The 23,742-nt window shown below is 42.0% G+C and overlaps 1 protein-coding gene across 10 annotated transcripts in view; it reads left to right on the plus strand.

Moving 5' to 3' along the window:
• Positions 1–23,742, plus strand: part of LOC105487718 (amyloid beta precursor protein binding family B member 2) — a 410,283-nt gene that overhangs the window by 143,321 nt on the left and 243,220 nt on the right. For 9 of the 10 annotated variants that reach the window (XM_071093688.1, XM_011751293.3, XM_011751301.3 and 6 more), the window contains one exon: positions 12,907–13,021. The exons of the other annotated variant lie outside the window; for it this stretch is intronic. In XM_071093688.1, coding sequence (XP_070949789.1) covers positions 12,976–13,021 — 46 coding nt within the window. In that variant the 5' untranslated portion in view covers positions 12,907–12,975. Of the gene's footprint in view, positions 1–12,906; positions 13,022–23,742 lie in introns of those variants that run through there. 10 annotated transcript variants of the gene reach the window in all.

A 23,742-nucleotide genomic window follows, 5' to 3' on the forward strand; every position in this document is an offset into this window, starting at 1 on the left:
CATTTTAGGCATTAAACATGAATTCCATTGAGGAGGAGAAGGGTTTAGCTTTCTTTTATTCTTCTTCCATTAAATACCTGCCCCTGTACTCTCTAAGATAGTTATATCTCAGTTTGTTTTCACTGTAAATGCTTTTCACAGCTGAGCTATGCAAGATACTGTGATTTTATTTTCTTTCTTGTATAGCACATTAAAATTTTGTTGCTTGGCCGGTCACGGTGGCTCAAACCTGTAATCCCAGCACTTTGGGAGGCCGAGACAGGCGGATCACGAGGTCAGGAGATTGAGACCATCCTGGCTAACACGGTGAAACCCTGTCTCTGCTAAAAAATACAAAAAAACTAGCCAGGCGAGGTGGCGGGTGCCTGTAGTCCCAGCTACTCAGGAGGCTGAGGTGGGAGAATGGCGTAAACCTGGGAGGTGGAGCTTGCAGTGAGCCGAGATCGAGCCACTGCACTCCAGCCTGGGTGACAGAGTGAGACTCCGTCCCCCTCCCCCCAAAAAAAAAATTTTGTTGCTTAGTATTCTATTTATATACTGCTTATTTATCCCCAAATTCTCAAATAAGGTCAAACACAATAGCACATCTCTTGGTTCTTATGTGTGTGCATGTGACATTTTTCTTGGGCTCTCTGCTTGCTCACTCTGTTCTGGACTGTTTACTCTTGAGGCCTGTGCACAGCTGTTGACCTGGAATTTGTCCTCACCAATCACATTGGGAATTCTTGATTGACCTGTTTACTGGATGTAATCTCTTTTGGTTTTGACCCTCTTTTGGGGAGGCACATTGCCTGGCTGCTTTGTGAGAAAGCGTGTGTAGATGGAATTTTTTTGAGATCTGGCATGTGTCAAAATATCATTTGGTCTCCCCTTACATATGATTGATATCTAATTTAAAGTTGGAGATTACTTTCCTTGGGAGTTGAGAGGGCTTGTTCCATTTTCTTCTGCTTCCAATTTTGTTACAGAATTGTTGCATGTTCTTCTGACTATATTTACTTGTTATATGTCTTGTTTCTTTTCTTTTTGGATGCTTTTAGGGTATTTAAAAATCCCCCAGTGTTCTGAGCTTTCCTTGTAATATACCTTGGTATGTCACTTTTTCATTCATTGTGAAGACTGTTCTCTCTTTTTTGGAGCTCCTATTTGTCAGATGCTGGAACTCTTGGATTTTTCCTCCAACGTAATTATTGTGTTTTTTTTTTGTTTTTTGTTTTTTTTTTAAATCCCTGGCTGTGTATGGGCTCACACCTGTAATCCCAGCATTCTGGGAGGTCAAGGTGGGAGGATTGCCTGAGCCCAGGGGTTCCAGACAAGCCTGGGCAACATAGTGAGTCCTTATCTCTTCCAAAAAAAAAAAGAAAGAACTGGATGTGGTGATATGCGCCTGTAGTCCTAGTTACTTGGGAAGTTGAGGTGGGAGAATCGCTTGAGCCTAAGGATTCGAATTTGCAGTGAGCTATGATTATGCCACTGCACTCCAGCCTGGGCCACAGAGCAAGACTTTGTCTCAAAAAAAAAAAAAAAAAAAAAATCCTGATTTTTATCCTTGTATCTTTTTGTTCTACTTTAGGGGGACATTTACCTCTATTATCTATTAACCTCTCTGTTGATTTTTTTATTTCTGTGATTATAATATTAATTCCTAGGAGCTTTTTCTTATTCTCACAATATCTCTATTTTACAGCATCCATTCTTTATTGCTTTGTGGATACAATATATTTTACCCTGTTGGGGTTCTTAATTATGTATATTTGAAGTCTTCTCCCTGCATTGACCCTGTTCCCTCCTGAAGTTCCTATCTGTCATGCTGGACCCTATTTCACATGTTTGGTGTTCATCTTGTCGTCTTTATTCATGAGAAGGCACTGAGCAAGGCTTTGTCAATTGGTGGCCTCGCATAGGATGACCACCTCTTTTCAGAAGTCGCCTTCCAGTTTTGGTATCTGTAGATCTCTTTTCTTGGGAAGGTTAGTTTCTCCAGAAGTCTCCAGTACCAATCTCCTACTGGCCAGTGCTCTGGGAACCCAGCAGAGGAAGGGGCTGTGGAGTGCATAGCTCCACTTAGTCCTTCTCTTTTTCAGTTGGTCCCTCCACCCAGTCACTGTTCCTATTGTCAGAACAGTGCACATCCTCTCAAGTTTAACCTTTGCTGAGGTGGGAGGAGGGGCATAGCAAGCTTCATGGTTTAGCAACGATATGGAGTTTTACTCCTTAAAATGACTTGCAAGCAATCCCCCAATTTTCAGTGCCACCTCCACCCTGTCTTCTCATCCAAACCCCACTTAACTGTGTCTTAACTTGCACTTTCCTCAGGTTCTTTGCTGCATACTGGCTTGTTACTTCCTGACAATTCTGTCTGTAGACGTTTAAGTTTTGTCTGCCTCTGCTTTGAAAATTCACTCATCATTGGGCCAGTTGTTTTCGATTTTCCAAAAATGTTTTCCATGAATTTTGTCCTCCTGCATTCTCTTTCTTCTCATGAACTTATCTCTGCCTTTCACTTACTGTCATTTAGGGGTGGTTTTGGGAGAGAATGGAGATAAGCACAGGATTGTTATCTATCACATGTAATTGATAATCCCTGCTGATCAACTTGTGAGATTTCAGTTCAATTTAGATATGTGGTCGTCTGGTCCATTAAGGAAGGGTTCATTTGGTTACTCTGTACTTTTCAGTTTTGTTCGGAGATTATTACTCTCACTGTCAAAATGAACTAAGTGATAGTATTTCTTGGTTTGAGAATATACTAGAAAAAAAGGTCAGTTATCTCTAAAGTATACATTCCAAGTCTGACCTCAAACCTAGGCACAAGCTAACATAGTATTTCCACCATTACAAAAAATAATGACCTTCATTGCCTGGAGCCATAATCACAGTTGGGTGATTTCCTATTAGATCTATTTCTTAGATTTCCTATTAGCTTGACTTGAGTTGGGTCCAAGCTGGAAAAAAACATTCTTTTCTAAGAGCCACTTTATTCAGTAGTCCTAGTTATGTTCTGTAGGGAACTGAGCTTCCGTGAGGCATGTCTGTAGATTCCGTGAATAATGTTGGACCTTGATGTTCTTCTCCATTCCCTTGCTCAAACCACCCAGAGTACCTCTTACAAAATGCAGAAAGTTTTATGTGCCAGAAGCTTACATCATTGAACACGTAAACACCACAGCAGAATCAAGGCCAAATATTGTCTTTCAACTTTTTTTCTTAAATTTCATTAATACTTCAATTTTAGGAATAACAGCTGATTTATTAAAATTATGTTTAATATATTATTAACATGTATCAAAGATTACTGAAAAATTATTTTTGGGTCTTGTTCAACCATTGTAAAGTCAAAGGGCAATCAATTCAAATTTTAAAGGTTTTGTATGACTGTAGGGGAATCTGATGTGATTTCTTTTGTTTTGTTTGTTTTTTTGGAGACAGAGTGTCACTCTTGTCGCCCAGGCTGGAGTGCAGTGTCCCGAACACGACTCATTGCAGCATCGCCCTCCTGGACTGAAGCAGCCCTCCTGCCTCAGCCCCCCAAGTAACTGGGATTACAGGCACATGGCCAGATAATTTTTTGTAGAGACGAGTTTTGCCATGTTTCTCAGGCTTGTCTTGAATTCCTGGGCTCAGGTGATCCACTTACCATGGCCTCCCAAAATGCTGGGATTACAGGCATGAGCCACCACGCTGGGCCTGATCTAATTTCTAATCTAGACTTTATGAAAATCCTTTAAAAAAATAATAATATTTACCTTCATATGGTAGAATTAGTATTTTTCTGTTTCAGACACCTCATGTTCTTTGTTGATAAATCAAGATTGAGAGTATGTGGAAGTTCTGAGATGAAATCTTTCTATTTGCAGGTTCCTCTTGTCACCATGATAAAGAGTGCTGGGGCATCTGTTTTGTGCTAAAGCTAACTAGAAGTGTCGCTGCTCTGAGCAACAGGCGGGAAGTACTTCTGTCCTTAAAACCAAAAATAGATGCTCTTTCTCATTATCATAGCTCAAATGATCATCTTTTTTAATGAGATGGGCACATCCCTTGTGGTTTTCACAGATTTAATGATCAGATTATTTAATGCAGAGCTTGGGGAAAAACAGCTCTGGTAAGATAGATGATGGAAATTTTACTGGAAGCAAAAATAACAACTTTATTCCTTCTTTTTCTTTCTGCTAATGTTTTCAACCTCTTATTCCTTTGTTTGTTTAGAGATGGTCTTGCTATGTCACCCAGGCTGAAGTGCAGTGGCACCATCATAGCTCACTGCAGCCTCGAACTCCTGGGCTCAAGCAATCCTCCTGCCTTAGCCTCCCAAGTAGTTGAGACTACAGGCATGGGCCATAATACCCGACTTGCTTGCATATTGATTGACTGCTTAATTGATGAGATGAGGTCTTGCTATGTTGCCCAGGCTGGTCTTGAACTACTGGCTTCAAGTGATCCTACTACCTCAGCTTCCCAAATGCTGAGATTACAGGTGTGGGCCACCTCACTGGGCTGCCTGCAGTTTTTTAAAAAATTATTATTAATTATTTTTCATGATTCTTAAAGGCATTTACTTTTCTTATTTTAATATATTGGTACGTTTACACATTTCTCACTATATTTTAACTTCAAGAGACCATTACCAGGGAGAAAAAAAATTATTTGTAAGGAGAGTTGGATGTGTCAGGATTTAGGTATACTGTATGTAGTCTGACTTGCTTTGGACAACTCTGCGAAGTATTGTGTATTAGTATGTTGGCAGCTGGAAGGAGAAAAATTGCTTCTTTGCTGATTTTAGAAAGTTCTGTTTGTATTTCTGAAAGTAAGACAAGAAACAAAAAGAATAGAAGAAATTTAAGGGAAATAATGTATGTGAAGGTGCCTTGTAAACTGCTAAATTACATTACAGCTCTTAGTTACAGTTATTGCAAGGGTTGAACTTAAAGTGAGAAAATAAGTTCCACAAAGATGCTATAAAGAAAAATGGGAAAAAGAGAAAAGAACTTGAATAGGAAGTTGTTAAGAGAAAACAAAATGGGAAAATGATAATGGGGAATTTTTACATTCTAGTGTTTTTTTTTACTCTGAAAATTCAGTAGTAGTTGTTCTTCCTATATGCGCAGTGAAGTTAAAAATATTTATTAGCCAAAAATAATGTTCTATGGAAATAATTTGGAAAAAGAATCTTATCTGAGGTTGCGAGAGTTGGATGGAAACTACTAGGCACAAGACCTTATCAGGTCTAAATAAAGATCTGTGTGTTGTAGGGGGTTATGTACTTAATTAAGGTGTAATTCACATCTGTAGATCTCTTCTGAGCCTTTCCTTTCGTTCTCATTCATACCTTTGCAAGGCTGATATCCTTAGCCCATTTTACAGATGAGGCTTAGAAGGCTAATTGATTTGCCCATAGCTACTTAATGTATGCAGTGGTAAAGGCCTACCCCTTCTTCAGGTTCTGAGTTTGTTCCCACATTTCTAGAATCTTCACATCAGGGCAACTGGTTTTGTTGTGTTTCTGGAGATTCTGCTTATTGAATTTCTCCAAAGGAGGTGCTTGTTAAATCACAGTGGTCACTTAGAAATAACACACTCCGGGCAGGTTTTAGGCTTGGCTAAATCACTTCAAATGAGTTCTGCTTAAGAAACACTGTTTGAATTCCCTAAGAACCAAGAAATAAACAAAAAAGGCATCACAACAGAGGCCGTGCCCTGTGCCCTTCAGATCTTATCTGGAGCTTGGTATTTTAAGTTTTGTTCTCTTGTACTTCATTATTTTATCTGAATTCCAAAATTGTAGCTGAGTTGAAGAAGGGAAAGGTTGGTACTGTAACAGAAATGAGATGCAACTCTTTAGGGCAAAGGAGAGGAGATAGCCAGACTACGAAAGGCAGACAAATATCCCCAAAGCCTAGCAGCCATCTGCCTTTGAGTAGAGGAATAAACAGCCCTCTGTTGCCTCAGAAGCTTCTGAGAACAGCTGTCTTGACACTGGCCTTTAATGGGCAGGTTAAACCCAGTTACCAGCAGGATACACACAAAGCCAACCTTACACTCTCTCCCTCTATTCGCCATCAGTTTATCTCCAACTCAGACCTTGACTCTAATCAGCCACAGCTCTTGACTTCAGACCTGGCTCTGTAACTTGGATTTCCCCTTGAGCTCTCCAGAGTGTACTTATATCTGTGCTCTCCCTGTTGTGAGAACTTCAGCAGTCTCTTCCTTTTGATTCTCATTGCACCCTGTGCCTTAGTAGTAACTCCCCATCCAGCTCTCTTTGTGGTGGTAGAAACCCAGCTCCTGCCCAGTAACTGCTGCCACTCCTTTTCCTTGGAGTTAGTATTCTCATGTTCCAGCAGAGCAAGTAATTTATAGTCATGTTGATGATCCTGTGTCACCAAAGATTAATCACATTCTGGATTCTCTGAAGAAGGCATTACCTTTTAGAAAAAAAAATTAATCTGCTATGGTTGAAATTAAACCCATTTTGATACCTAAATGGGTAATCCCTCAACTGTTTTGAAAATCATGATCATTTTCAATGTCTTATTCTTTGAGATTTTTAAAATTTTTATTTATTTTATTTTATTTTATTTTTTGAGACAGTCTCTCGCTCTGTCACCCAGGCTGGAGTGCAGTGGCATGATCTCTGCTCACTGCAACCTCTGCCTCCTGGGTTCAAGTGATTCTCCTGCCTCAGCCTCACAAGTAGGAGAGATTACAGGCACCTGCCACCATGCCCGGCTAATTTTTGTATTTTTGGTAGAGACGGGGTTTTGCCATGTTGGCCAGGCTGGTCTCGAGCTCCTGACCTCAGGTGATCTGCCTGTCTTGGCCTCCCAAAGTGCTAGGATTATAGGTGTGAGCCACTGTGCCCGGCCTATTCCTGGAGATTTTAAAAAGCAGAAATTATATTGTACCGTAACTGCAGAATGATGCAGAGAATTATAATTATTGAATTATAGAATATATTATTTTGGAAGAGCATAAGCAACCTTTTAGATAGCTTGTGTCACCTTTCTATTAATAAATGTTGCTTTAAGCAAAGCCATTTAAAATTTTTTTGTGTACAAATTTATCTTTTAGGTCAACAACAGGAAATGCTTAAGCAGAGCTATTATATATCTTAAAAATAGTGAAATGAGCATAGTAGAATTAGTGGCCCTGTTGACATGAAATGTTTACTTTGGAGAGAATTCTTGGCATTTTTGTCCCACATCAGCATAATAAGAACTTGTAGGAGAGGAGGGAAGCATTAATGTATTTGTTGAGGATTAATGACCTTGTAGAGCATTTGTGGTAGTGAATATATTATGGCTAGTACCGTAAATGTAGTAATTAAAAAGCTGCACACTAAACACTTTGTAGACTGGCAAATATATTCCCTTCCTTTCCTTGATGGCTTGCATTCAAGTGAGTAGCATATATTTATCTTGCTCTTAGCGTTCTTAAGAGTAGAAAGAAGTCTCAAAGATTGGTTTCCTTCCCAAGATATTGCTACTCAGATGGACACGATCAGATTTGATGTTCTCAGGATCAAGTTATTTTTTAACAATTCAGAAAAATGTCACATGGTACATACTAATAAAAAAAACTGTTCCTCACCTTTGGAAGCTTTATTATTAAAGTTACTTTTAGACGAATATTACCTTGTGTTGCTGCGTAATATAAAATGTGTTCAGGCCAGGCATGGTGGCTCACGCCTGTAGTCCCAGCACTTTGGGAGGCCAAGGCAGGTGGATCGCTTGAGGTCAGGAGCTCAAGACAAACCTGGTCAATGTGGTAAAATCCTGTCTCTACTAAAAATACAAAAATTAGTCAGGTGTGTTGGTGCACGCCTGTAATCCCAGCTACTCGCATGTCTGAGATGTAAGAATCACTTGAACCCGGGAGGCGGAGGTTGAAGTGAGCCGAGATTGCACCACTGCACTCCAGCCTGGGGGACAAGAGTGAAAGAAACCGTCTTAAATAAATAAATAAATAAATAAGTAAAATAAAATAAAATAAAATGTGTTCAGTATGATCATGATACCTCAGGGCTTCTTTTATTATAAAAGAAGTAAAATCGTGAGTAATAGAAATATATATTAGGACTAAAACAGACTTGCAACCAAGGTGAATTTTTAAAATTTTCAAGGAAGCGAGACTTGGTTATCTCTTGACTATTTATCTTATTGCTCCAGCGGGTTAAACCTAAGCGGGTTGTGTGAATGAGCATCTGGGAGGAGAGGCACCATGCTGTGAGAGTAATGATGTCCTGTCCTTCACAGGGGAGGATGACAAAGAAGGCAGACAGATGTAAAGTCTGCAATTTCTATTGCTTTGTGTCCTCAAAATGTTCATACCCATCTATTTTCCCATTTAAGAGGCATCTTGTTTTTCATACTTTCTGAATCCTCCCACTTAACATGCAGTATTTACTTACAAGTTCTTATTTATGAGTTCATAAAGATTTTCTTCTGTGAAAAGTAAGTGCAGCTGAATGTGATTTGCAGCTTTGCTTTGAGTCAGTTAGGGTAGGAAAAGAAGAAATAGAAAGACTATTTTTGTTCTCACCATTTAATTGGCCTCCTTACCTCCTAGTTGTGAAAGCTTTTCACTAATGTATTGGTTTATTGATTTATTTCACATTTATTGACTGCTTACTACATCCTATGACCCGAGGATACAGAGATGGTCCAGTTAGTAGGCATCTGATGCCTTTGAAACCACCTCTGTCCTGACTGACTTCAGTGCAGATAGCATTGGTTCTAAAATCCTTTCAAGTTCCAGAAATGGCCTGGATCTTGTTCCTGTTAACAGAATAGACAAACTGCAGAGCAGGCTTAGAGTTTTTGAGATCACAAAGGCTATCTGGGGAACCTAAAAGCTGCTTTTCCAGGTGTTTTCCATTGCATCGGGTTTCTAATGAATCTTGCTCTTTTGGCATTACTGGGATACTTTCCACGTATAAAGTCACTCCACTCCATTTCTGAATTGGCTAAAATCCTAGATGGAAAAGCGTTCAGGAGATCACAGTGGAATGGCACAACTGCTGTTTTAAGAGGCAGCTAGGAAGTCTAGTAGCAGGTGCCACTGCGAACCCATTCTCCCCTCCTTCTTTCCTTTACTTTCAAATGTCTGCCTGTTTTTCATTTTCAGTAGTTTATCCATGGTAGGAAGGACTTTTGAATTGGAGCAATTCAAGAAGCTTTCTAAGATGGTGGGTAGGGCTGGGTGCGGTGGCTCATGCCTGTAATCCCAGCACTTTGGGAGGCCAAGGTGGGCAGATCCCAAGGTCAAGAGATTGAGACCATCCTGGCCAACATGGCGAAACCCCATCTCTACTAAAAATACAAAAATTAGCTGGGTGTGGTTACACGTGCCTGTAATCCCAGCTTCTCGGGAGACTGAGGCAGCAGAATTGCTTGAACCAGGGAGTCGGAGGTTGCAGTGAGCTGAGATCACGCCATTGCACTCCAGCCTGGCAACAGAGCGAGACTCCATCTTTAAAAAAAAAAAAAGATGGCGGGTAATAGTTTTGCTTAGTGAAACTATATGTACACCTTTGGAAATGTTGACACCCAAAACCCAAGATCATTTTAAGAAAAAACATCTTCCAGATCTTTTGCTTATATAGTGTTGTGTTTTGTTTTGTTTTGTTTTGTTTTTTGAGACGGAGTCTCGCTCTGTCACCCAGGCTGGAGTGCCATGGCCGGATCTCAGCTCACTGCAAGCTCCGCCTCCCGGGTTCACGCCATTCTCCTGCCTCAGCCTCCCGAGTAGCTGCGAGTACAGGCGCCCGCCACCTCGCCCGGCTAGTTTTTTGTATTTTTTAGTAGAGACGGGGTTTCACTGTATTAGCCAGGATGGTCTCGATCTCCTGACCTCGTGATCCGCCCGTCTCAGCCTCCCAAAGTGCTGGGATTACAGGCTTGAGCCACCGCGCCGGGCCTTATATAGTATTTTTTGATACTCTGAAGTTCTACTCTTAGGGGTAGAACTTATAAATGCTCTTTTCTATCTTGGTACAAACTGCCTTGTTTGTTTGTGTACCTTAAAACAGACTTAGACTACTTTAATTTTGGGGGATAGCTTGCCAGAAACCAAGAATTTCATGATCCATGTCCTCAGACCATTTACTTGTCACATCATTCTCAACAAAGAGACTTTGCCGACCATTTTCTGAAAACATTGATGCCATTTGGTCTATTGCCTCCAAATTCCCAATACTGTTCATTATGACCTTATTATAGCCAGATTTATCTTTCCAGTAGCCCCCCCTTACCCAGTTTCATATCTGTGATTGCAGTTTCCTGCAGTACAGTACACTAAGATAGCTATGAGAAATAGAGACCACATTCACCTGCTCTATTTTATTATTGGGTATCATTGTTAATCTCTTTACCGTGCCTAATTTATAAATTAAACTTTATCACAGGTACATACTTGTGGGAAAAAACATAGTATAGCTAGATAGGGCTTGGTTCTATCCATGGTTTCAGGCATGCATCCCCCATGGATAAAGGGGAGCTACTGTACTTTCCTTCTAATATCAGAGGGTTGTGGACTCCCCTTCTTCTTCAAGGTCAGCCCCTTCATCTGTACTCCTGACCCTTTGGCCCACCTCTTTTGAGATCTCAGACCATCTTTACCTCTTCCCTCTTGGACTTTCAGCCCCTCCCTCTGAACTGCGTCTTTCAGCCTGTAGCCATGTGCTATGAGCACTTAGTCTCTTCCAGCAGCCATGCATTCCCCTTCCTGGGCTCTTCTACTTGCTCTCTTGATTCTGTTATCTCTGCCTCCACCAGGTGTTATCTCAGCTCTCCATCAAGGTGGACAGTGACTTCTTAAATGCCAAATCCAAAGGTATATTTTTCATTTTTTATCTTTGTTCATCTCTTTCTATCCCGTGTACCTCTCTGCCATTCTTCCTGGGTCGTCTTCAAAAGATGGTTTTCCTCTGCACATTCTATTGTGTGTGTTCTCCAGGATTCTGCACTGATCGTGTAATGTTCTCCTTCTGTCCATGTTCCTGCAGTGACGCCACTCACTGACACGATCTCTGCTCCCCACTATGTTGTAATCGCTTTTATGCCTTTATGTTTTTCTCAGGCTGCTTCTCCAGGCTTTACGCTCAAGAATATCTCAGTATCCCCACCTGAATCTTCCATGCTTCAATTTCTCTCTCTCTTTTTTTTTCTTTTTTTTGAGATGGAGTTTCACTCTTGTTGCCCAGGCTGGAGTGCAATGGCATAATCTCGGCTTACCACAACCTCTGCCTCCTGGGTTCAAGGGATTTTCCTGCCTCAGCCTCCTGAATAGCTGGGATTACAGGCATGTGTCACCATGCCCATGCCAGTTAATTTAGTATTTTCAGTAGAGACAGGGTTTCTCCATGTTCGGGCTGGTCCCGAACTCCCGACCTCAGGTGATCCGCCTGCCTTGGCCTCCCAAAGTGTTGGGATTACAGGCGTGAGCCACTGACGCCTCAATTTCTAATGCCCCAAACTAAATTCCTTGTATTCCTTATTTCTTCTCCTATATTCTCTACCTTGGTTGTCACTACCATTCATCCACATGTAATAAACCTAGAGTTCCGCTTTGAGTTTCTGGATGGTTCCAAGTACTAATTCTTCTCTCCCCTTCTCTATCTACTTCTGTTGCCCTAATCTCCACCCTTTCCTTCTCCCTGAATGATTGTAACAACCAAACAGGTCTCCCTGCCTCTACCCTGCCCCCTTCAAGTCCACCCAGAGAATCATACATCTGAAACCCAGATCTGACCCCTCAGTGGCTGTTTACACCCAGGATAAAGTCAGAGTTCTTTGAGATGTGTACATGGTTGCCATCTGGCTCCAGGCTTATTTTCTGGCCTCATTCTGCAGGCCTCACTCTAGAGAGTGGCCAGCAATTCTGGACTATACCATGCGGTTTCTTACCTTTCCTTTTTCTATTGCCTTGTCTTGCATCCCTAGCATGGCTAACTCCTACCCAGCCTTAGGACATGCTAGGCACCCCTTTTTCTTGGAAGCGCTCCCTGACCTGTCCATTTCTGGACTAGACACACCCTTGCTTGATATAAAGCTCAATGATTTTGCTCATCCCATAACCCTATAGTGGCCAGTTTGTGTGCATCCTTTGGCTCCCCTAGACTTCACTTTCCTTAGAGACAGAGATGGTGTCTTATTCATCTTTGTAGCTCCAGTGCTTAGCATGGTGCTGGGTGTATAGTAGGTGTTCTGCATATGTTTTTTAAATAAAAAATCAACAGTGACAGTAAATCGACTTGATGGCCACAAAAAAGGGCAAAAATAATTTCTGCATAGGAGTCAGCCTTAGAAGGGAGCATGAAGGGACTTCTGCAGTGCAGATAATGTTCTGGTTTTGATCTGGTGTGTTTTCAGTTTAGGAAAATACATTGAGCTGTCCATTGTGGTGTGTGCGTTTTCTATATGTTATACGTCACTGAAAATATTTTTTTTTTCCCAATCAGCGCGACATCTAACCTCCCCAATACAGAAAAACAATTTTCTTCCTTTCAAGCTTTTACAGTTTTACAGGATTTTAGTTCAGATGTCACAGCAAAGAGCCAGGCAGTGCTATTCCTTGATGTTAAGGAAGAATGGAAAAACATCAGGCAAATGCAGGTGGGATTGCCTGGACTTTTGATGGGGGCCAGTGAGGGCCAGCCCTGGTCGCTGGAAGCGACCTGTGCCTCTGTCACACTTATTGCAGGGCCCACATGCTAATCATCAGCAAGCCCGGGGCCTGCCTGCAGTGACAGGGAGACTTCATCTTGCATGCGACTATGAATAATTCATAAACATGGTTATCTGGAAATTTGTGGTCATCATTAGCATTTTAATGAAAAAAAAAATGCTGTCATTATCCTAAGTCTCTGTTTTGTTTCTACCTTTTTTTTTTTGTCTCCCCCTACCGCAGCTAACCATCTCAGTCTTTCCTGAGGACTTGGGAACTGCAGAGGCCCCTACCAATGTGTTGACTGTCACTATGGGCAGACGGTACCCGGAGGCTCACTGTCGTCCAGGCAGCTCATGTATGTATGGGATCAGTCTCTCTCTTGCTTTTTTCCCTTTAATTTTCATTGTAGAATATCACAGAGTCCTGAATTGGTAAAAGCTTTAAAGGTTTAAATAAGGATGTTTAGCAATACAAGAGAATGGATTGCTCTAGGGTAATTTTGAATATTGCATGGTAAGAAATGTTACCTAAATTAGGATTTTTGTAATCAAGTGGCCCTATAAGACCAGAATTGTATATCAACAATCTCCTTTTTCTGTTTCAGTGCATCCATTCTTTTTTTCCTTTTTCTTTTCTTTTTTGAGACTGGGTCTTGCTCTGTTGCCCAGGCTAGGGTCCAGTGGCATGAACACAGCTCACTGTAGCTTCGAACTTCTGGTTCAAGTGATCCTCCCACCTTAGTCTACTGTGTAATTGGGACTACAGATGTGTGCCACCGTGCCGGGATAATTTTGTTTATTTTTTGTAGAGATGGGGTCTCGCTATGTTGCCCAGGCTGGTCTTGACCTCCTAGGCTCAAGAGATCCACCCACCTCAGCCTCCCAAAGTTTCTGGATTACAGGCATGAGCCACCATGCCTGGCCTAATGTATCTATTCTTCTATAGGCTTTTATTTTTTTAAGCTTTCGTTTTTCATCACAATATATAACATTTGAAACAATAATAATGCCATAAATTAAAAACATTTCGCAGTGATTGTTTGAATTCCTTTATAATCACAAAATTCATGGACCCAGAAGAGAGGTCCCCTGGGTATGTGTCTGTTTAATATGTATTAGGGAGAGAGTTCCTGGCTTTTACTTCTTAGCCTTCTCCAAAGGAGGAAACTCTTTCAGTTCCCTCAGGGATGATCTTCGATGTCTCACAACACTGACGTTTTCCCGGCAGTCTTTTGGGAACTGCTATAGTTGTAGCCTTTTCCTATTTGTCGTTACCCCTGATTAACCTAGGAGAAAAATGATTCTTCCCTTTCATTATCTATCTTTATTTCTATGAAGGGCAGTGTGTCTCAGACTTACTTCTTGCTCCCTGCAGTCTTTTGGCCTTGGACCAGTTGTATAGATATTTATTTGTTTTTGTTGCTTTCCTTTGGAACCTGTGGAATTTTGGCTCTAAGTCAGGGGAAATTTGGGGTAATTCCCCATAGTGCTTTTGTTCCCATATCCTTTCTGTAGTTATGCTTATTCGTATTCACTTTTAAGTGCCATTACCTTGTGCAGCTCAGTTTTTTTCTTTATAGAAAAGTTATGGCTAGGCTCATGCTTATAATCCCAGCACTTTGGGAGGCTGAGGTGGGTGGATCACTTGAGCCCAGGAGTTTAAGACCAGCCTGGGCTTCATGACGAAACCCTGTCTCTACAAAAAATATAAAAATTAGCCAGGCATGGTGGCATGTGCCTGTAGTCCCAGCTACTTGGGAGGCTGAGGTGGGAGGATTGCTTGAGCCCAGGAGGTACAGGTTGCAGTGAGCTGAGATTATACCACTGCATTCCAGCGTGGGAGACAGAGCAAGACTCTGTCTCAAAAAAAGAAAAAAGAAAGCAAAGAAAAGTTAGAACCACTCTCAAGTCCTCACCCAGACAATTGCTTGTAAAGTAAGTCAGATAGTTAAAAGCAGTAGCATTTTATAGCAGTAGGGAGGGATTGCTGATAATAGAATAGGGATTCGGATCAACAGCCAGCATTAAAGCCAGCAGTGTTGGGGTAAACAGCTTTTCACATATTTTCAGATATTGTTGGTATCTCCAAGGGTGTTACAGTTTTACTCTGAAATTAGCAATTTTCATAGTGAGCATCATCAGAATAAAGTTTACACCTGCACCCTATATAACAGGGATCTGCAGACTGTAGCCAATAGGTCAGATCCAGCCTGTGCTTATTTTTATAGGAGCTGAGGGTGGTTTTTATATTTTTAAATGGTTACATTTTAAATGGTTATATAAGCACCTACATAATCTCTTTTTTGTCTCTTGGCCCTCAAAGCCTAAAATATCTGTGATCCTGTTAAGAAAAAATTTGCCTACCCCTGTGTAGAAGAAAGTTGGAGGACATGTACTGCCATTGATCCAAGTGAAATTGTTAGTACTTGAGCATTTTTGACATACAAAAAGGTTAATTTCATATGGTTCAAGCTAATATATTTTGAGGACATTGTTCCTTCACAGTGGTTAAAATGCTAACATTTGGGCTCTTGAAGTGGAAGAAGTAAATTTACCTGAAAAATTCACATATGTGTTCTTGCTCCTTTTTTCACCTCAGAGAATGACACATTGGCCATCAGCTGAGTTCCTTTCCAGAGATTACCAAAGGGCCCTGAGCTGCACAGGTGTGTGCTGTCCAGTAATTGCAAGGAAGCTCTTTATTTTCATTTGACTTATTTCTTACTAAGAGCTCTTTATGAGAAAACTGTCTTCTTACTGGGTGCCAGAAACGTGCTACCTGTGCTCAGCATAGCGATTGCTGCCCTGAGGCCTCTACTGCGCTTGTCACTTTGTGTCTTTTTTCTGGTGGGGGGAGAGAGAGTGGCTGCTTTTCCAGGGAGCACATAGCTGCATAACACGTTGCCTGAAACGCCCTTCCCTGGAACTAGAGTGTGGTTCGTACCCTCTCATGGTTTCCATCTCTGATTTCTTCTCCCATTGTTGTTGATCCCTCAGTCCAGGCATGAACCCTGTTACGTATTTTACTTGATTTGTTCTCCATTCCTCCCTTCTACATACTCCTTTGTAGCTTGCTTCTCCTGATCATTAAATAAGATTTGGCTGGGTACTGTAACCCCAGCACTTCGGGAGGCTGAGGTGGGTGGAGGTCAGGAATTTGAAACCAGCCTGGCCAACATGGTAAAGCGTCATTTCTACTAAAAAAAATAATTACAAAAATTAGCTGGGTGTGGTTGTGGGCGCCTGTAATCCCAGCTACAAGAGAGGCTGAGGCAGGAGAATCGCTTGAACCTGGGAGGCGGAGGTTGCAGTGAGCCAAGATTGCAGCATTGCACTCCAGCCTGGGCGACAAGAGCAAAACTCAAAATAATAATAAATAAATAAATAAATAAATAAGATTTGCTTGTTGAAACCTCAAGCTGACGTTCTGTAGAGGCTACTCATAGCAGAAATAAATGTTAACCTTGGCAGCCGTCGCTGCCCTCACATAAGGCAGGAAAGCCAATTTGACCTGGGGCCTCCTCACCAGCCTGTGTCTGAACAGGGCCACACTGTTCCCTGGAGAAGGGAAATGATTTCAGTAAAAAAAACAACAGCAACATGCCATAGAGTTAATAATTTTATCATCAGGTGTGGTCGGAATCATCAGTCAAGGGTCAGCAGTGCATATTGCTGTGCCCTACATTGGTTTTGAGGCTCGTATGTCAGACTGGAATTTTAATTTTCTTTCCTTCTGTTTTGAGATTAGTCTGCCTTTCCCGGCTATCTCCTTTCAGGACAGGGTGCTGCTGTTGGATGGAATGTGGAATGGCATCCATTGAGCATGAAAATAAGAAGTAAATAGCTAGAGCTGTTCTTTCCTGACTTTTCATGCAGATATTTGTGTTTATGTTAAAACTCCAGTTTTAAAATGAGTCATGTGCCACATAACAATGTTTCAATCTACCGTGGACTGCATATACAACAGTAGTCCCGTGAGATTGTAAGACCCCATTTGTCCTGTACCTTTTCTATGTTTAGATATGTTTAGGTACACAAATACTTATCATTGTATTACAGTTGCCTGCAGTATTCAGTACAGTAACATGCTGTACGTGTTTGTAGCCTGGGAACCCTAGGCTCTGCCATCTAGCCTAGGTGTGTAGTAGGCTCTGTCATCTAGCCTAGGTGTGTAGTAGGCCGTGCCATCCAGCCTAGGTGTGTAGTAGGCTGTACCATCTAGGTTTGTGTAAGAACATTCCATGATGATATTTGCACAGCAATGAAATTGCCCAGTGATGCCTTTCTCAGAATGTATTTCTGTTGTTCAGCAACACATGACTATATTCTAGGAATTGCTAATAAAAATTGCATATTTGTTCATTTTTGTCGGTACCTATCCATTCCTTTGGATGACTGCAGCCACCACTGTAACCTCAGCTGTGAGGATCTGGAGTGTTATAATAGCTTCCAGACCTTGGCCTGCAGTTTCTTTGCCTGCAAATTTAACTCATGCATAGTGGCCAAATGCATCTAACTGAGGCATGGCTCTCATCATGCCACTTCCCTGCTGAAATTGTTTAGTGTGTACCCACTAGTTTAAAAGGTCACCCTGGTATTTGAGTCCTTTAGGTCTCCTTTCACTGCTCCTTATTTTTATTACCTATTACTCATGAGGAATGATCGTTATTGTTGTTGGTATTATTACTATTCAGTAGACATTTATAGTAGTGTGTGTGGGCTGTTCCTGCCAGGGTACACCCTGTGCCTTTGGGTCACGTGCCTTTGCTCCTGCTGTTTCCGCTCTGGTATGTGGATCCATCTTTTGGTAACCCGCTAAAATCCTGCTCTTGCCATGGGGTGCAGCAGAGTCACTCTCTTTCCCAGGGAGTTTTCTGGTTTCCCCACTGGAAGCACGTGTTCCTGCAGCTCTTAAATCTCCCTCTTGATGCTTGCTTGTGTCCTAAATTCCTTTTATATTTTGGCACATGTATATAATTTGTCTGAACTCCAGCACTAAAGTCTTTTTCATTTCCCTTCTCTCCTCTGTGAGTGAGGACACTATTTTATCTACGGTAGTTGCTGCAATATTTGTGGAGTCATCTTGGGCTAAGGGGTGGAACTGGATAATAACCATCCTCAGAGCCAGTGCCAGCCAAGACTAAGGGGGAATAATCGGAGCCTGATGCAGAATAAATGCTTAATAAATATATATCAAATGGATGAATGAATGAAGTACTTGCTTAGAAACTTAACTCAGCATTGATAAGGGGAGAAATTATTTGCATATTCCAAGTTTTTCCAAATCCTGCTTTCCAACACACATGGTTCTCTCTAGCTTTAGTTGAATTCATGGTAACTTTTTCCTGAACAACCGCTATTTACTGTTCTATTTCTAGCTCTTGGGCACAGGTTTTGCCAGTTGTGTTGGCTGTCTCTTTTGGTAAATTGTTTCTTGTTTGGTGTTAAGCTTTCACTGTAAGTCTCTTCATTAAAGGTTGTTTGATGTGGGAGTCCCGTGCAATGAGGATTGTACAAACCCAGCACTTTCTCATTTGCCTCAGTTAGTGCCCGATGGGTGTCCTAGCTTTTGGACCAGTGTTATTATTATTATTATTATTATTTTAATTTTTTTTTTGAGACAGAGTTTTACTCTTTGTTACCTAGGCTAGAGTGCAATGGCGCCATCTTGGCTCACTGCAACCCCTGCCTAAAGGGTTCAAGCAATTATTCTGTTTCAGTTTCCTGAGTAGCTGGGATTACAGGCGCCTGCCACCATGCCTGGCTAATTTTTGTATTTTTAGTAGAGATGGGGTTTCACCATGTTGGCCAGTCTGGTCTCGAACTCCTGATCTCAGGTGATCCGCCTGCCTCGGCCTCCCAAAGTGCTGCGATTATAGGTGTGAGCCACCTCACCCAGCCTAGTGTTACTGTTTTCTTGGCTCGGGAACTTGATGTTCCATGGGTGTTCTGTATTTGGATGCCATACCTCTACATGGGAGCTGTTTTGAAATTTTGATTTCTTGTTGGTGAGATATGACCCTTTGTTCTCCAGGGTTCATCAGGATCTCAGCCCCTACACACTAAGCTTATCTCATGTTCCGATAGCCTTTTACATCTTCAGAGCTTTAACTTCCTCTCATCCGACTTTGAGTTCTGTCTTTGGTTCTGGCCCAGGGATTTATTTCTTGTGATTTTGAATGTTTTCTTAGTATTTAAAAAGTTGTTAATGATCTCTCACTCAGTTTTTCCATGTATTTGAAACAAGCAAAGCCCTTGCCTGTCATCTCAGCTCACCATGTTGGTTGCAAACCTTATTACCACAGTCCTATTAAAGAATTTTAAGATATTTTAGTCACCAAATTGCAATCCCTGATTTCTGCAGAACTTTAGATGTTAAGTATTAATTCAGTGAATGGGTGCTCTGCAGATTCCTCTCCGAGATGCCATGAACCTGAGTAACCACATTTTTGTAGTGTAGCATAGTCTCATCCGCGGCTACCTCCTTACTTGTAGATCACTTTCTGTGCATGTCTCAGAGTCAGTCAGTTAGGTTCTAGATTTTTACATGGCATATGAACCCAACCTGTAAAATTGGTGATCTGAGGCCTGTTGATTGCCATTATTTTCAGATACTCAGAAATACAGACCTTGTTTTCACATACCTAGTAAATAATGTTACAATAGTGTTACATCATTACATCTTGATGTTGACACTAGTAAAGAAAGGTTACTTCTATTTATTTATCTTTCACTGAAGAAAGAAATTAAATTTCAGTAGTCCAAATTAAATCCCTTCTTTGTAAATTTGCTCTTGCTTTTTTTTTTTAACCTCTCTTGTAATTTACTACTTCCAGGGTAGAGATTTGCATTCTTATTTTGTTGTAATAAAAGAGTGTCCTTTTTGTTTGGATGCTCTGGATCTATCACTTTCCCTTTTGCTAACGAATGGAGCGGGACTAAGAAGCCCTGTGACAAGTCTTCACCAGGAGGAATCGGACGCCCTGGAAAGAAGCCTACCTGGTGTCTGCTTTTGTTGCAGAATGAGACTCTGGAAACATGCCAGAATAGTCTTCGGAGGGACTTTAGTCCATTTTCCCTTCCCTATACTCCACATGAAGAGGATTAGGATGCTGGGGATAGGTCAGAAGGGGTCCCATGTGTGTCTGAAAGACAGGCTTTGCCTCTGAGAAAGATGAGAAGAATGTATCATCCTCAGGGCAGGAGGCACAGCACCTCTGCTAAAGGAAGAGCAGTGGCGGGGGCGGGCGGAGGAAATGCCCCAGCCAGACTGGGGAAGCTTAAGACCTATCTTATGTGAGCAGCCTCCGGAAGGGAAAGGAGAAAAGCATGCAACTTTATGGGGCCTCATTTTGAAACCAAAGCAAAAGGACTTGTTTTTCCAGGTTCTTGGACACTTGCTCATTTATGCAAACCTGAAATTGTCCTCGGGAGGAGTGAACTCAGCTGACCTTCCTTTGCACAAAAGGCCACAAAAATCAGTGCAAGATGAAACCAATAGAGTTCTAAAGGAATGACTTGGCATATTTATTTCAGAGTCATGAGATAGGTCAATTTGTTGTTTGCCTCTGTAGCTTCTAGACCTTTCTGTTACGAATATATACTAAGGAAAAGAAAACAGCAACATATACTATTGAATATTGTATTTATTTTTATTTTTGATTTTGAGACGGAGTCTTACTCTTGTTGCCCAGGCTGGAGTGCAATAGCGCTATCTCGGCTCACTGCAGCCTCTGCCTCCTGAATTCAAGCAATTCTCCTGCCTCGACCTCCTGAGTAGCTGGATTACAGGCGCCCACCACCACACCCAGCTAATTTTTGTATTTTTAGTAGAGACAGGTTTTCACCATGTTGGCCAGGCTAGTCTCAAACTCCTGACCTGAGGTGATCTGCCCGCCTCTTTGGTGTAATCCCAAAGTGCTGGGATTACAGGCGTGAGACAGCACGCCCTGCCTGAATATATTGTAGATGATGCTTTGTTAAAGGAATATCTAGACTTTTTAGTCTGTCTCTTTTGATTTTATGGAAAATACTTAAGTCCATGGGATTCCATTTGTTTTCTCACCTAAATTCTTTCCCAGGAGTGTCCAAGTTTTGGGAAAGTTGACCCCCCTCTCCCAGAGTACAATAAAATTCTGCAAAGAGCTTAAGTTACATATTAGTTATTTGGAACTGAATACCAATAAATCTAACATGACTTGGCTAACTGGAAATCAGACACACCTGCTGCCATCCTATCCTTGTGACTTGGGCTTGGTTAGGGGTAAAGAGGATTTCCTGTTGTTTTTGAACAAGAAATAGTAGCTTTTTGTTTTGAAATCACTGATCCTCACACCGCAGGATCCAGTTTAAGCAAGTAAGCAGGATGTAGTTTAAAGACGCCTCCTTTTTTTGAGGGAAAAGGTGTAGTTAAAAGGAGATGGGGTGACCAGAGCCAATTAATAGGTAGAGACTGTATTTGCTATACTCCTAATACTGTGTTGACTTCCCTGCGGTATTGAGAAAAGTTACATACTGCCCTCAATGCTTATATATCATCTGTGGATGTGACCAAAGGTGATAACTATATCATTTAGAATCAATTTATGTGATATAGCAGTTTAGAGGAGAGGAAGGCTGGTAAAGATGTGTGCAGTGAGTAAAGCCCAGGAGAACACAATTTCCAAAGCATCTTCCTCCAACAGGACACAGTGGTCTGGGGAGGAACGCAATTCAGATCAAGTTGTTGGCAGATCAGGCATGGGACTGCAGGTCTTCTGGCTGGGATTTGAAGGACACATTAAATGGGACATTATGGAGGGATCTAATGAACTGGGATCAAATGAGAAGGGCCTAGGGGAGTGCATATGCTAATGAGAACAAAGAGTGTGTTCATAAGAAGAAGTTACATTTATTTTACTTATTTTATTTTTTATTTTTATGTATTTATTTATTTATTTTTTTGAGGCAGAGTTTCGCTCCTGTCACCCAGGCTGGAGTACAATGCTACGATCTCGGCTCACTGCAATCTCCACTTCCCAGATTCAAGTGCTTCTCCTGCATCAGCCTCCCACAGGCGCCTGCCACCACGCCTGGCTAATTTTTTGTATTTTTAGTAGAGACAGGGTTTCACCATGTTGGCCAGGCTGGTCTTGAGCTCCTGACCTCAGGTGGTCCGCCCACCTCAGCCTCCCAAAGTGCTGGGATTACAGGGGTGAGCCACTGCGTCCGGCCAGAAGTTACATTTATTACTGTTAAGTTATTAGCACTTATATAGGCACTGTTCTGAGCACTTAATGTGTATACTTTTATTCTTCACTACAACTCTGTTACATAGATGCAACTATTATCACTTAATGACAGGAAACTGAGGCACACAGGAGCTATAGAAGCAACTTATTTGTGCCTATACAGACAATGGTGAAGCTGAGATTTGAACCCAGGCCTTTTGGCTCCAGAGTCTGTGCTTTTAACCACACTGTGTGCCTGCTTCAGTATATGAGAGAGGACTGGGAGTGGGGTGACAAGCAAGAGAAGTTGTTGGGGAGAGAGGAAGTTCCAAGGTCAGGATTGCAGTGGAGCGGGTCCTAGGGCTACAACGTTCATTTGGTGGCCACATGGAGGAGTTGGTGGTATAGAGGGTAGTGACAAGTCAACCAAATCAGGCAAGTCCTGGAACCAGGATGGCGAAAATAATAGTCCAGAGCCCTTACTCTGTGCTGGGCACTGGGGATAGAGCAGTGAAGAGGTAGATGAGGTCTCCGCTCCCGTAGTACTTCTGTTTGTTCTAGTGATGGAGATAGGTGGTAGGAAAGCCTTCCCAGTAGAGGAGATAATTGTGGATTGTGGTACCTGCTATGGAGGAATGAAGAGTGTGATGGAGGGATACTGGGCATGGCCCACATTATGTTGGGTGACCAGGGAAGGTGTCCCTGAAGAAACGATGCTTGAGCTGCAATCTGAAGCATAGGGAAAGCCCAGTCTATGAAGAGCCGCGAAAAGCCCATTACAGACCAAGGGGTATGGACTGTTTAAGGAATGGCAAGGAGCCAGGGTGGCCAGAGCATAGCAAGTGTGGTGGGACCTGGTGGGAGATGAGGTTGGAGAAGGCGGCCTGGTCAAATCAGAATGGAGAGCTTTGGTAAGGAGTTTTCAGCTGTTTCCTAAGAGCAGTGGGGAGCCACTGAAGGTTCAGTAGGTGCAGGGCATCTAGGGTGCTAAATGGATGTGCCTGTTTGATCAGGGAGGGGCAGGGAGGTGGCGAGAGCAGTGTGCAGACAGCACATTTAGGAGGCTTCTCCCCTGTCTGGAAGCTTAAAGGTTTGAATCATGGCTAACATGGCTTTTCTGCCTGGGAAACAGCAAGCTGCACTTCAAAGCTTCTTAGTGGTCAAGTTGTGATCAGAGTTCACAACAACAAGACTTCACACCCAGCTTTTAGCCATTGACTGCCCATTTATACCTGACTCTACAGAGAGAGAAAAACCAAGGCATATGAACTTAAAAGATTAAGCAATTTTTATTTGTTTGTTATTATAGGTATGGGAATTTGTAAAACAGTTACTTTATAGGTAGTGGATGCTTTTGATATTAGGAGCAGAAAACCCTTTATTGGATGATTTTCTCCTTCCCAAGATGGAGACTCAAAATGGAGATACAATTAATTGCCCACTCAATGCCCATATCTTGTTTCATTGTTGCTCATAGAGCCATAGTTTAATTCAGGGCGGTGTGGAGATCAGCCTCGTCAGTAAATTGTGATGATTAAGCCAATATGCCAATCCTGAACCCTGATTTTCCAGCATTCCTTGTAGCGGATGTGGCCCTGTGACCTACTTCTGGCCAGTAAGACCTGAGAATAAGTCCACTAGGATGGGGGCGAGGTTGCTGGGAAAGCATTTATTGTCTTTCTAAAGCCTGACAAATGAGCTTGTCCGTACCCTTCCTTGCTTTCCCATTCTTTCTGCCTTGAATGGTGATGAGGTGCCTGGATGTACAGCAGTCTTCATGTCACCATGAGGTGACAACCATGAAGGAAAGTCCAAGAGCCACAGAGATATCTGCCTTAAAGTTGTTTTCAAACCAACACCTGCAGCCC

The sequence above is a fragment of the Macaca nemestrina genome, chromosome 3, assembly GCF_043159975.1.
Source record: "Macaca nemestrina isolate mMacNem1 chromosome 3, mMacNem.hap1, whole genome shotgun sequence".
In the NCBI taxonomy this organism is placed as follows: Eukaryota; Metazoa; Chordata; class Mammalia; order Primates; family Cercopithecidae; genus Macaca; species Macaca nemestrina.